The 14,847-nt window shown below is 36.4% G+C and overlaps 1 protein-coding gene across 1 annotated transcript; it reads left to right on the forward strand.

The window, feature by feature from the left end:
* Positions 1-12,537: 12,537 nt before the first annotated feature.
* Positions 12,538-14,120, forward strand: PpBr36_02003 (uncharacterized protein; the record flags this gene model as incomplete). The annotated part of the gene is given in 3 exon segments (XM_029889186.1): positions 12,538-13,106; positions 13,117-13,669; positions 13,746-14,120. The coding sequence occupies 3 exon segments, from the start codon at positions 12,538-12,540 to the stop codon at positions 14,118-14,120; spliced, it is 1,497 nt and encodes a 498-aa protein (XP_029750798.1).
* Positions 14,121-14,847: the final 727 nt, after the last annotated feature.

Consider the following 14,847-nt stretch of genomic DNA (forward strand, 5'->3'; position numbering starts at 1 on the left):
AGGAGGACGTCGAAATAAAGGAAAAAAATAAGGAGGAAAAAAATTTAAATAGCGAATCGGAGGTATATAATTCGGTTTTTAATTAATATTTTATCGCCGCGCAAAATTATTACCTCGTTTTATATATATTAATTTAATTTAAAAATTAAATGGGTGGGATACGGCCACGTCGCCCTAAAAATGGGCGCGGGTTATATAATTATTAGTTTGTTTTTATTATATTTCGCCCCGGTAAAAAGTTTAATTTTACGTATTTTTTTTACCGTACGTTTAATTAAATTAATATTAATTTTGGGTTTACCGCGTCGCTTTTTTTCCGGGGAATCGTCGACCTTTTAATTAATTATAATAAATTTTTAATCCGGTTAAATATTTAATTATTAACGTCGTTTCGATATTGGGCTATTATTTGTTTGGGCCGGCCCCCATTTTATTTCGAATTCGTCCAATACCCGTATATTCTCCATTATCACCAAATTTTTCCACGTGGGTTTATCGTATTTTTTCCATTTTACCAAAATTTTGCGTTTGCGTTTTTTCCCCACTGCGTTTTTCGCGGCCAGGATTTTTTCCATTACCTATTCCTCCGCGGTTTCGTTATTTAAATTGGATAAAATTAATAACGGGCCGGGTTTAATATCGGTACGAATTTAAAACGGTAATAGGTCGTCCGCGGCCTTTTTAATTAATTTTACGTAAAAAATGGGGTAAATTTTTTTCGGGACGTTTAACGTAATTGTTAATAGTATAAAAATCGTTACGACCGTATATTTATTCGTTACGAAATTAAACTTTTTATTCGGGCGATTAATTTTAACGTTCCGTAGGTTAGGAAAAATTTTATCCCCTATTTTGAAACGGTCCGCCGGTTTCCGTGTTTTATTCGCGTTTTTTTTTAACGTTGCTATATATAAATTATAACGGTATGGGCCACGTTTATACCGTTTTTAAGGTATTATAAAAACAAATTCGCACGATTTTTGGACGTAAAACCCGGTCGTCCGTTTACCTATATTACCGGGACCGCGTTTACCTCGTATCCTAATAATAATTTATTAGGATTAATTCCCGTAATTAACGAATTCCTATTATTTAACGCTAATTAAACGGCCGGTAAATATCCGGGTTAATTTATTTGGTCGAATACCACGAAAACCTTTAGGTAATATTGCATTTCCTAATTAATCCGTTCCGTACCCCCGTTTGTTTTTGGGTGGTAAAACGTTAATAATAATTGTAAAATTCCTATTTATCGGTATAATTCCGACCAAAAACCTTTTACCCAATCCGACCCCCGGTCCAATATAATCGCGTTAAAAAAATTTTTAAACCGCCACTAAATAAAAACAAATTTCGCGGCGTAAATTTCAGTTTTTATCGAATCCATCGCTTTTAATTGGATATATTTGGAAAACCTATTAATTATAACCATTATATAACGCGGCGCGTCCGCATTATTACCTGGAAGGTCCGTTATAAAATCGATGGAAATTTATTTCCAAAATTTATCCGGTATTAGTAAAAATTATAACAGTTTTTATTTGCGTCGTTTTAATAATTTTATCCTACGGTATATATCGCAATTGCGTATAAATTGTCGGATATATTTAGCCATCCCGTCCCAATAATAATTTCGAACCAGGATTGTAAATATGTTATTTTTACCGTAATAACCAATTATTAGGGATTCGTGGGTTCGTTATAAAATTGCCGTGGTTAAAAATTCTTAATTGGGTAATTAAAAGCGGTTTTTATATAATAACGTACCGGAGGCGTTTATTAAATAATCCGTTATTTATATTATCGTTTCGGCTTCGGGTGGGAATCGTTTTATATTTTATTAAACCGCGTCACGTTTGTGGGCGTATACCGGGTTTTTTTCCACTATTTCGCTCCAAAATTCTATTATATAAAATTGCTGGAAAATAAATATTTTTTCCGGGATTACCGGTAATATATTTTATAATAATATTTAAAAAATACCGATTATAATTTTACTGGGTATTGGGCGTAATATTATCGTTCGTTTTTCCTCGTTAATTTCGTCCTGCTCCCGTTTCGATAGCGCGTCGGGGATTATCGCGTATTTCCCTGGTCGGTATTTTAAAACGTAATTAAATTTGGATAGGATTTCGGCCCACCGCATTTATCGTTCCAATACCACTTTCGGTTTCGTAAAATATTTAAACGTTTTATAATCCGTAAAAATAGTGAAAGGAAAACGGATATTACGTAATTCCGTTTTCTATATTTGTAAATAATGGACGACCGCGAGCAATTCCTTATTATAAATAATATAATTGCGTTGGACCGTCGTTAATTTAACGGAATAAAATATTACCGGTTTTTATAACCCGTCCTTCCTTTTTTATACTAATACCCCCCCGATAATTGCGCCGAAATAATCCGTTTTTACTTTCGTTTCCGTTTCGTCGCTCCATTGGGCCAATATTAACGTTTACAAAAATATTTGTTTAAATATTTTAAAAATAACGTTCTCCTCCGGTATCCATTTAAACGGTATTTTTTTTTTAATAAATCGAAATAAAAACGCCGTTAAACCCGAATACCCGTTTATAAAATCCCGGTAAAAATTTGCAAATCCTAAAAAACCGCGCAGTTTTCGTAACCTCGTCGGGGTTTCCCATTCCCGGATCGCGCGTAATTTTTCCGGATCGGTTTCCACGCTTATATTGGCGTATATAATAAACCCCAAATATTTAACGGAAATAATTGCGAACGCGTTTTTATTAAAATCCAAATTTAAACCCGCCTTTTTTAATTTTCCCAAAATATGGGTGATTTTCCGCCAATAATCCGTTTTAAAACCGGACGTATATATTAAAATATCGTCCAAATATGCTAATATATAATCGTCCAATATATTCCCGAAAACGCCGTTAATATATCGCTGGAACGTGGCCGGGGCGCCCGTTAATCCGAATAAATATATTAACCATTTAAACAATCCGAGTTTTGTACGAAAAATTATAAAATATTTATCCCCCTCGGCCACGCGTAATTTATAAAAAATTGCGCGCACGTTTATTTTAATAAACCATTTTGCTCCGGATAAAAAGCGGAATATTTTTTTAATTAATGGTAAAAAATACCGGTCCTATATTATAATAACGTTTAATATTTTATAATCGACGTATAAACGCCATCCTCCAAAAATTTTCCGGATTATTAGGACCGGGGTTGCGGTTAACGACGCGTTTATTCGGATTTATTTTTTATCCATTATATCGATTATTTGTCGCCGTAATTCCAACAATTAATCGCGCGGTATATGGTATAACCGGCCCTATGGTAACGGCGGGGATTTACCGTCGTTATCCTTTTAAATCCGGATATAGTAATCCAATTCGCTTTTATACGGGGGTAAAACCGAAATTTTACCGTCGTTAAATAGGTTTTCGAAATTTTTTAATTTTACGGGTAACGTCGCCGGGGGTCCTGCGTCGTTTTTATTTACCGCCGTTAAAATTAGGACCCGGGTTATATTTCGTAACGAAATAAAAGCGAATTCCATTTATTCGTTCGTATTTTTTTTTGCTTTTTGGGCCGCGGCCAGGAATACGTTATTTATAATTACCGTAAATTTCCCGTTTTTCGGGCGCAGGGATAATTTCTGTATAAATAACCCCTTAACGGACCCTATTTTCAACCCTTTTTGGTTTGGGTTAAATACCATTTTCCGGTGGGTTATCCAAAAAAATCCCAAAAATAAATCCTACGCTAATCCCGGAATTATATAAAAGGATATTAGCGCGGATTAACCGTCGATATTTACGTCGCAATTATTTATTTCCCGTATATTGGTTCGTATTCGTCCCGTTACCGTGCCCAACCGGCGGATTTATGGTAAAAAAACCTTTATTATTCCCAATTTTTCGGTATAATTTTTATTTATAACCGCGTAATATTCGCACCCTAAATCCATTTATGCAATAATAAATTTCGTCAAATTAATTAAAACCGGGATAAAAAATGGTCGCCCATTTATTATAATTTATATTTTTTTTAACTGTTTTTTCCGATTTATATTTATTGGCGTATTATAAAATGGTCCGGGCCCGTCGCGTCGGTTTTCCCCTAGGTTAAAATTATGGCCCAAAATTAATTTTTTCCTTTTTCGGGGTTATTTGGCGTCGGACGTATAACCGGTGCGAATTGGTAATTTTGGGCGTAATGGGAGGCGGACCCGTAACGGAAAAAGGCCCCCGTTTTACGGCGTCGCTGGAATTTTTGGGCGAATATTTATAAAACCTTATCCTTTTTTTTATTTCCATCCAATCGGCGTTTTTTTCGCTTTTTACCAGCGTTATAACGGTTTCGGCCAATTTTTATCGCTAATACGCCCGTTATTATTATATTTTTTAAACCTGTTTATAAAAAATTTGGAAGGGGGGCGTTCCGTTTTTGGCCGAAACGTTTATCTAAATCGATAACCTCCAAATCCTGGGCGATATAGCGGTATATAACGATAAATCCGTGGTAAAAATCGGAAACGATACCCTTTTTTACCGACGCCTCCCTTATCCGGTTAACGACCCGGAAACGCAAATAATTGGCCCGTATTTCGTTTAATTATTCGAAACCCCCGGCCGCAGTAAAAAAGCGTTTGAATTTGGTAAAAAAATATACGAACGATTCGCCGTATCGCATTTAAAATATTTCCAGCTCGGCGAAAATTTGGGCCTTTTTATAAAGGTCGTTGTACGTACGTCCCAAATATTCGATAAAATTTTCGTGGTTATACCCCCTTCCCGTACCCTTTACCTCGTAAAAAAAACGGACGATATTTTATATTATAATAATAAAGTTAAATTATACGTATTTAAATTAATCGCGCTAATTTCCGACAAATTCCGCGTCGCGTATTAATTTGTACGAAATAATTTATTTCTAAATTGTAAATGTAACCGGTGCGCCGTCGTATAATGGGGGGTTATATAAAGGTTTTTTTTGGGGCGTTGTTTTTGCGCGATCGCGCCTGCGTTTAAGGAATATAATTGCATTTAAGCGATACGTTCCTCCAATATCGCGATATTCGCGACCAGGTTTTGGTAAAAATCGTAAATTTCCCTTCCCGGGTTTGGCCTTGGGTTGGTTATTATTATATTTAAATTTAAACGTTAGTAAATATTATAGGGTAAACCAACGGTTTTGGGACCGTTAAATATTTTTATTGGTATTATTATTAACGTTGGGGGAAAAGGGAGGAAAAAGTGTATGTCCGGGTCGTGGTAATGTCCTTCCCTTTATATATTATCCCTGACCCGCTTTTGTATTTTATCACGTAATACGTGCCTTAGGCACGAATCCATAACACAAATTTTTTAAAATTAAATTTGCTGTTTGGTCGTTGTATTTTAATATTACGTCGAATAAAATCAACGCTATTTCCCTCCTGGAAAAATAATCTTTTTATCCGATATTGGGTAACGTATTTAATTATTTTTTTTCGTACAAATTCCAATTCCTATTGGAATTTTAATGGAGTTTTCGTAATTCGTTTGCTTATTTATCGGTTCGTGGGACCGTAATCGTGGTTTTTAATTTTCCATATACCGTAGGGTTAAATCCGTAATTGGTATAAAACGGGGTTATTTTGGTATTTTCATTTTTTAAACTATTATATGCGAATTGTGCTATGGGTAATAACCGTACCCAATTATCCTATTTATAGTTTATATAACATTTTAAATATTATTTTAATATTTGGTTTACTCGTTTTATTTATCCGTTTATTTATGGGTGGAATATTGTAAATAATTTATGGTTGGTTCCTAGCTATTTTATTAGAAATTTCCAGAATTTTAATGTAAAAAATTTGTTTTTATCCGTAATAATGCTTTTTAGAAATCCGTGGTTACTAATAATTATTCGTAAAAATATATAAGCAATTTTTTCGGCGTTGTTACTTTCCTTATAAAGTAGGAAATAAACGTATTTAATAAATTTATTTATTATAATTAATATATTATTGTATTTAGTTTTAATAAATGGTTTTTCGGAAGGTGGTAGTTTGACGATAAAATCTATTGTAATGGTTTACCAGGTTTTGTCAGGGGTTGGTAAAGGTTGTAGGAGCCCGTAAAGCTTATATTTGGCGGATTTGTTTTTTACGCAAAATTCGCAATTTTTAATAGTTTTTCGTACTTTTTATCGTGTTTTTTTGAAATTATTATGCTGTTTTAACCGTTTCCATATTTTGGAAATTTCTTGGTGTCCGTGGGTTTTGCTTTCGTGGATTTTCCGTATTTTTTCTGGTATAATTACCGTGTTGGTCGTTATAAAATTTCGGTAAACTGGTAAAAGGTTTCCGTTATCGTTTACCGTGAAAATTTTCCGTGTTTTTTCGGGTATTATATTTTTATAGTTTGGCTTTTTATTAAAGGCGTCGGCCCTACCATTTTTTATTCCTTTTCGGTAAATAATTTTAAAATGGAATTTTGATAGGAATTTTGCCTATTTAATTTGTCGTTTGTTTAACATTTTGCTGGTGGTAAAATGGGTTAGGTTTTTATAATCCGTGTAAATCAATACTTCGTATTTAGTTCCGGATAATTATGGTTTCCATTTTTCGAATATTCGGATAATAGCTATAAATCTTTTATCGTGGATTTGGTAATTAAGTTTTAATTTATATAATTTTTGTAAAAAAAAGCGCAAAAATATGAGCGTTTTTTTCGTTTCGTTGGTTAAATTATCCTCCAATTACATAATCGGATGCGTCGGTTTCGATTTCGAAAAATTTCGTTAGGTCTGGTATTTTAAAAAATCGGTTTTTATGTTATTATATTTCGTAGCTATTCGAAAATTTGCTATATTTATTCCGTCCATTGGAATTTTAAATCCTTTTTAATTATATTGGTTAATAGGGTGGCGATCGCGCCGTAATTTTTAATAAACTTTTTATAAAAGTTCACGAATCCAAAAAATACCCGAACGTTTTTTACGTTTTATGGTTGGGACTATTCCCTTATTATTTGGATTTTTAATTTTTCCATCCTAATTTTTCCAGGGGCGATAATATATTTTAGGAAATTAATTTATTTGCTGTACAAAATGCATATTTCGGGTTTAATTAAAAGTTTAACGTTTTGTAGCTTTTGTAAAACTGTATCAACGTATTTTTTATATTTTTCCAACGTTTTGGAAAAAATAAAAATATCGTCCAGGTAAATAACGATAAAAATGTTTAAACATTCCCTAAAAACGTGGTTCATTATGGTTTAAAAAGTTACGGGGGCGTTTATAAAACCGAAAAATATTACCAGGTATTTGTAATATTTTCGTTTGGTGCGAAATGCTATTTTCCATTCCTCGCCTTCCTTTATACGGATTAAATTGTATATTTTTTAAAATTTAATATCGTAAACCATTATATTTAATAGAATATATTTCGAAGTTCGCCTATTAGTGGGAGCGGGTAGCAATTTATGATTATAATATCGTTTAATTGTTTATAATCCACGCATAATCGTAATTTTCCGTTTTTTTTGGTACGAAAAGGATTAGGTATCCTGCTGGTAATATCGATGGTTTAATATAATCTTTTTTAAGGTTTTTTGCGAAATATTCGTTTAAAACCTCCATTTGTGTCGGATTTAAACCGTATATTTTATGGAATTTTGGTTGGGTTCCTTTTTTCAATGGTATTTCGTGGTCGAACGGATTGTGTTCGGGTAATTTTGTTTCGAATTTTTAAATAAATAATCGTATATAATTTTGGTATTTTTTTGGGATTTTGCCGTTTTTGGTTTATTTTTTCGTAATTTATATTATGTGGTTGGATCGGTTTTAACCTGTGGATAATCGCTTTTTTTCCGATATTGGCTCCGGGATTGGTCTTTTTTTTTGTAAATACGCCATTTGTTTTATTTGGTTTTTCCGTACCTTATATTTCCTATATAAACCCTATTATACTGGAGGTCGTTTAATAATTAAATATTTTTCCCATTAAACTTGGCCTGTAATCCGATTTATCCGGGGGTTATTCCTTTTAAACCAAGGAATTTTTAAAATTATATTTTTATTCCCTATTTCCGTAATATCCAAAATAATTTATTTTTTTCGTCTATAACTTTCCATCCAAAAATGTACGGTTTTCGTTTCGATAGTGCCGTTCCCGTATAAAACTGCCTTTCCTTTTACGGTTTGCAGTCGATATAATTTTTTCTTTTATTACCAAAATATTCGTCGTTTTTTTACGATTTTTGGAAAAATATAATTGCTTTATGCTCCGTTGTTAAAAAACGCTCGTATGGGTTTTCCATTAAATCGTATATTTAAAAATATATATTCGTGTGCTGCTTTCGTGGTTTGCGTGGCGTTTAAGGTTTTTTATTCCGTTTTTATTGCTACCGTTTAATGTTTTGTACCGTCTGGTTATTTTAATTTTTTTGGCTTGCTGGATTCGCGTCGTGGGTCTTTATTTTTCTTATCCCGGGGCGTATAACTGTTTTTAATTTTAATTTTATTAAATCGGTGCCTTATTAGTGCAGGCGTTTTTCGTACGTTCGTAAGTATTTCGTTATCCTTAACGTTGGGGTTCCACACGATTTTGGTTATAGGTGCGGGTCCTGGTTATCGTAACTTTATTTCGTATTATACCTGTGCTTTGGTTAATATATATATTTTACAAATGCTTCGGGTGCATTTGTACCATAGGAATTGTTTTTAATTATAATATACTATAAAATAATCGTTATAAAAGGTAAAAATTACCGCTGGTTCGGTATTAAATTTTAATTTCATTTCCCAATTGGGTAATTTAATAATGGTATATATTTCGTGGATATTTGTTGTTTTGCGTCGTCGTAGAAAAAAATCGTGGATTATTTTTTTGCTAAAATATAATCCGCAATTATTTCGAAAACATTTTACCCAAAAAAATTTTATATATTTGGGATATTTGGTATCCAAAATTAGGTAATTTTCGAAAATTTGATTAATTAATTTTATAAGGTTTTATATTTATGTTCGAAATAATATTCCGGGAAATTGCACTAATTGGTCGTTTCGGTATAAATCGATAAATTTTTTTTTATATATATAAGGGTTATTTTCCTTTACTATATTGTATAAGTTTGAAAATATAATTTCTTTTCGCTAAATTCGTTTTTTAACTCGTTATTAAATTCGTCCGTTGGGGTTTATTAGATTATCCGGATATGGTAGGGTTATCCCAATAATTCTGGTTTTGATTTTTTTAAAATATTTAATTCCGTAAATTCGGGTAATTTGGCGTTTTATTTGCGTAATTATGCCGGTGGTCTGGTTTTAATAAATACGCGGTCTCCTATTATTAGGGTCCGAATGCTTTTAAATTTTTATAGGTATTATCCTGCGTCCATTTTTGCGTTATTGTAAATTATATAATTATTGTCGTAATATATAATCCAATTTATTAAATTATATTAATCCGGTTATATTTGTTAATGGGTGGTGGTATTTTATTTTCGTAGTTTTTTGGAATCGGGGTGTAAATCCGGAGTATTTTAGGGATAAAATTTGGTTATTTATCCTAATTTATCGCATTTAAAACATTTAACACTTTTGGGATTTTTGCGAGGTTTTTTATATTAGGTCGCGTTAAAGTCCATAAATCCGCTATATATTCCGTAGGAAACATTATATTAGCGAAACGGTTTAAAATATTAATATTCGCGTCCCGTGTTAATTTGTCGCAAAACTGGTCCCTATACGCTGCGTTTTTCGCGTCGTTCCAATTTTCGTTTTGTAAAATCGGTTATCAATTTTAATTATTAATTTTACGTATTCGGTTAAGGTGTCGCGTCGCTTTTTTTTAATAAATTCGTTTTTAATTTTTTCCTTAAATCTCGTATAAAAACGAGCTATTAGGGTTTCGGGGCCCCATAATAATTTGGCGGTAATTTGTCGAAATTTACTAATATATTTAAATATCGATTTGGTTTGGGTAAAACGCACCAATTTACGTTTAACCGTGCGTTTTACGTTTAAATTACCGAATTTTCCCTTAAAGCATTTTTCGAAATTTTCGTAATCGTCGAAAATGCGGTTGGTTTTAATTTTACGGTTTTTTTTTATCGTGGTCCAAATAATTTCGTAAAATTGGTTCGAACCAAGTAAACGCATCGTTTTTTAATAGCGAAATTGCGTAAATAACCTTTTCTGCGTTATTATCGAAATTATCCTCGTTAAAATGAAAATAGGCCCGGGTTCCTGTAAAAAATCTTTACAGGGTACCTGGGGTATTATTATAGGGTAATAGTAAAAAATATCTAATATAATTTCTATTAATTCGATTAATTTATTCGGTTATTCGTTCCTGGAATTGTCGAATTTTTATTTGGAACGTCGCGATTATTTAACGCAAAGCGTTAACGTTAGCCGGGGCGTTAATAGTAAAAAGGGTTTAAAAAATGGTTTTATTGGAAAACATTATTTCGGCGATATTATTCGGTATATTTTAAGGTAAAATATTAAACAAAAGCAATAAAAATGTTACGATTAAGGTATCGGGTAACCTGTTTTTAAGGTAAAATACAATGGGTTAAAACAATTAAGCGTTTGAATTGGGTAATTGGGGTTCCTTAATAATTGGGGTGAAATTATAATCGATTTTTGGGTAGGTAATAAGTTAATTGCTCTTAAATAATCCTAAGCTAAATCCTATTTATATGGTAATAAACGTGTTTTTAAATAATCCGTTATCCTGGGTGTAATATATATAATATGTTCCATAACCCGCATATTATTTGTTCTGCTATAATTAATATATAATATATTAATTATATCGTTTTTTTGGCGGTTACGTGGGGTTACGTAATCTTTTATGTAATTTTGTTTCCTGTCGGTCGGTGTTTTCTCTGGTCGAGTGTCGTTAAGAGGGGTGTGACCCCGCCTGGCCTCATTGGTACCGACCCATCTTGTCTGGTCGTAACATGTAACAATTGGTTAGAAAACAAAAATAATATAAACTTGATTAAATGAAGCAAAAAATAGACAAATAATATAAGTTTAATATTTCTTTATATAAAAGTATAATAAAAACCGGTGTTATAAGTGGGGTCTGCCTTGGACGTCTGTTTATGCACGTATTCCAATCCCTGAGACTTTGGTTTTATTATCGTTAAAATTGGTAAAAATACAAAGGCGCTTCGATTATAAATTGTATACAAAAATATATATATATATATATTTTGCCTATCCGTTTATATAACTGCTTGTATAATACGGTAGATACACTAAGATCTAGTATAACGGCATTTATACGTATACGACCTTCCACGTGCAAAAGTTATAAAATTTGGTAAAAAACCAAAAATAACATAAAAGAAAATCGAAAATTTACAAATTATCGAAAAAAACAGTATCGCCATAAATGGATTAAGGGTAGGTGGTATCTAATTCGGCCGTTATAACATATAGAAATATCAATTAAATCGTTGTTAATAGTTTTATCAAATGCTATATCCAACGTACAAACCGCTTATTTTTACGACTTTTTATTTATTTTTTTATAACGGAGTGTCGGTCGCATAAATGCCGAAAATATCGCCATAGAGGGCGAAAATCGACAAGTTGTCCTCAGACCTGAACCAGAACGATTTTTGGATGGACCCACAGGTACTTGCAAAGCCGCAATTGAGCCACGAAGTGGATCAATTGTGGAGCTCTGGGCTCCAGGGATGAGCCCTAAGATTACGCAGGGGTTTAGTCTGAGCACCGAGACTAGCTGGTCCCCACTTTTGGCCAGTCAGTTTCGCACCAAGTCGATCCCCCCAATGTCGAATTCCTTGCTTAGCTTATTTCACAAGGGGAAGTTGGCGCTCTTGGGTTTTTCAATCGAGAGTCACACAAACAGAGCGAGGATTACACATGAAAAATATGGAATAAGACCAGGTTTAAGCGGGATGTTCAACGGTGAAGATATCATGCCGCCCTGAGAAGTCCGTGTTTAGTGATAATTTTTTTTTTGAAAAGTATACAGATTGTGAAGTAAGGATTACTCGTCGATAGAACTGGATGTTTTCAAAGCATGCGAAAGTGGATTGTAATTATTATCTCAAAGCTAAAAGTTACCAACCGGGCACCCGCACAATCGTTGTGGAGTTTCATACAGATTGAGTGAGCAACGTATGAACCAAAATCATTGCCATGATGAACTGAGTCATGATCACGCCAAGCTTACCAGGCACAAATATGGTGTCGGACTGCTCTTTGTGTCCCTCCGAGGAGGCTACAATTTTAAAACACATGAACTCACAGTCCACCAATCGGCCAGCCCGGCATGCCAGGCTCGGCGCTTACTAGTTTCGGCAAACATCCTGTTGTTTCAATTAGTTTTCAGTGGTGTTTATCACTGCCGCTGAATATCTGGGCAAGAAACCGCCTCCTGGAACTTGGAAAGTAGATTAAATCTAGCTTCGTAACTATTATAACTTCTCCTTGCTTTTGCCTTTTGTCATGTTCTAACCGATGACTTTGCGATCAAACATCAACCTAACCTCTAGATCATTGCATCTTACCACCAATATTATGACGCAGACCAAAACGACATTACACGAGAGCCAGCTCAACCACAAAGCAGTGTTGCTGCTCAAAAATGCTCTGAAAAACTTTGACGACTTTTACGGGGCCGGCTCAATAAGCTGTGCCATCTACGATACCGCTTGGGTGTTTTTGGTACCCAAGGAAGCCGCTGGAGAGAGGCGATGGCTCTTCCCAGAGAGTTTCCGAGTCCTCCTTGAAGAGCAGGATACCGACGGAAGCTGGGACTCTGCAGGCTCCCAAATCGATGGCATATTAAGCACAGCGGCCGGTCTGCTCAGTCTCATACGCCATGCAAAGGAGCCACTCCAGATCGCCATCTCCGGAGAGGACTTGCAGCGGCGAATCGAGCGCGCCACAACGTCCCTGAAACGCCAGCTAGATGCTTGGGACGTATCTCTAACTCTGCACGTGGGCTATGAGATTATCCTACCATCGATGCTCAAGTTGATAAGGAGCGAAGTCCGCGCATCGCTCGTCGAGGGCAGCCTCTTCTTGCCTCTGCTCAAGGCGTGTTACTTGGACATATTCCCCCGCCGGGACATGGCCGAGGGCAAGTGCTTTGAGATTATACCTTTTACATGGACTGGTTGCAAACAACCGCATATCCACCTTTGCCTCGGCTGCCTTCCTGTACGACATGATGCGGATTGCCATCCTCGACCACCAAGCCGACGAGTTCATGGAGGCTGTGGCTGGATCCCGGTTCGCGAATGACTTGCCCAGGCTTGTTCAGGTCATTGACGATCTTTTCGGCGAACCACAGCACGTAAACGGGATCAAGGCCGCGAGTGAGACGACCGAACGGCGCAGCCAGGCCCCATTCACACCGACGGGCTCGCCACGCATCAACAAGAGCCTGCGAAGCACGTCGAGGCCCGAGAGTGCATGGGCCGCTTCGTCAAACACGTCATGGAGCACCCGTCGGATCGTGCGGCGAGCCCGGCAGACAAGGAGAACCAGCACCGCGAGTTCCGGCAGTGCTTCGTCGCCCAGGGCCAGCAGCAGCGGTACCTCAACCCACGGACGTCCTTTCTCCAAATGGCTCAAGGAGACGGCGGCGCGGCACGTCGCCTGCCCCTTCACCTTTGTCTGGGCGCTGTGCGTGGTGCCGTACGTGGTCGGCAACCTCCGCCGGTCCGGGGACGGCGGCGCCGGCGGGCCGTCCGACTGCTTCCGCCACGGTGGAGGAGAAGTACTACGCCGCCGACACGTGCCTGCACCTGGCGTCCATGTGTCGCATGTACAACGACCACGGGTCGGCCGCGCGCGACGGCCTGGAGAAGAACGTCAGCTCGCTGCACTTTCCCGAGTTTACGCAGACGCAGGGCGGCGCGCGGCCCAGCGAGGCGCTGTTCCGCCTGGCCGAGTACGAGAGGAGCTGCTGGCGGACGGCGCTCGCTCGCCTGGAGGAGGCGTCTGCTCGAGAGCCCGACGCCTCCCTAAAGAGGACCAAGGAGCGGAGGATGGCTGTCTTGCGTACGTTCATGGACACTGTGGATCTTTATGGGCAGATCTATGTTGTCAAGGATATTGCGAGCCGTATGGTTCCTGTTCGGCCTCTAAAGTAGGACTGTAGTATAGACTCTGCTGCCTTGGTTGCCCTAGAACAGACTAGAGGATTGCAAGAATTGTAAAGCACTGTCGAGACTCAACTGTCATTTTTGTACTTGTACCTATTGGCTTTGAGGAATGAATGCACGTCAGATCGGATTTCCATGTTCTAAGAGAAGGAACGCACCCCAAAGGCATCATTGATCCACACTAAAACAAAAAGACCTGTAGATCAAAGTCTTCCAGGCTGTAAAAAATGTTCTTCTAGGAAGGTCGAGGTAAGTGCTCAAGCTTCCAAACGGTTGAAATCTTAGCAACAACTTATAAAAGTCGATGAAAGAAAAGATTGGTTCGAGATATGTGAAATGAAGACGTGGGTTCTTTGGGGTGGAAGTGGTGTTTGAGGAGGGTTTCCGAATTTGCCCATTACAAAGAGATATACATGGCGTTTGCTGAATATTATAATTATTTGAGAGGCGCAAGGAAAAAGAACAAATAGTACTTTCTCTGCTCAATGGATGTAAAGTTAGCTTACCAACGTGTCAACTGAAGCTTCAAAAACTATGCCAAAACATCGAGCCCAAAGAGGTTAGAAGAGTTGGGGGCATTGCGGCTAGTTTCAGAGCAAATTATGGCGCCTCTTACAATAACTATTAAACACTGCGGTATTAATTCAATCGAAAAGTGCTTTTATTGCTAAGCTATCCTGGTAAAAAAAAAAAAAGAAAAGAAAAAAAAAAAAGA

This window comes from Pyricularia pennisetigena, chromosome 2 (genome assembly GCF_004337985.1).
Source record: "Pyricularia pennisetigena strain Br36 chromosome 2, whole genome shotgun sequence".
NCBI lineage: Eukaryota > Fungi > Ascomycota > Sordariomycetes > Magnaporthales > Pyriculariaceae > Pyricularia > Pyricularia pennisetigena.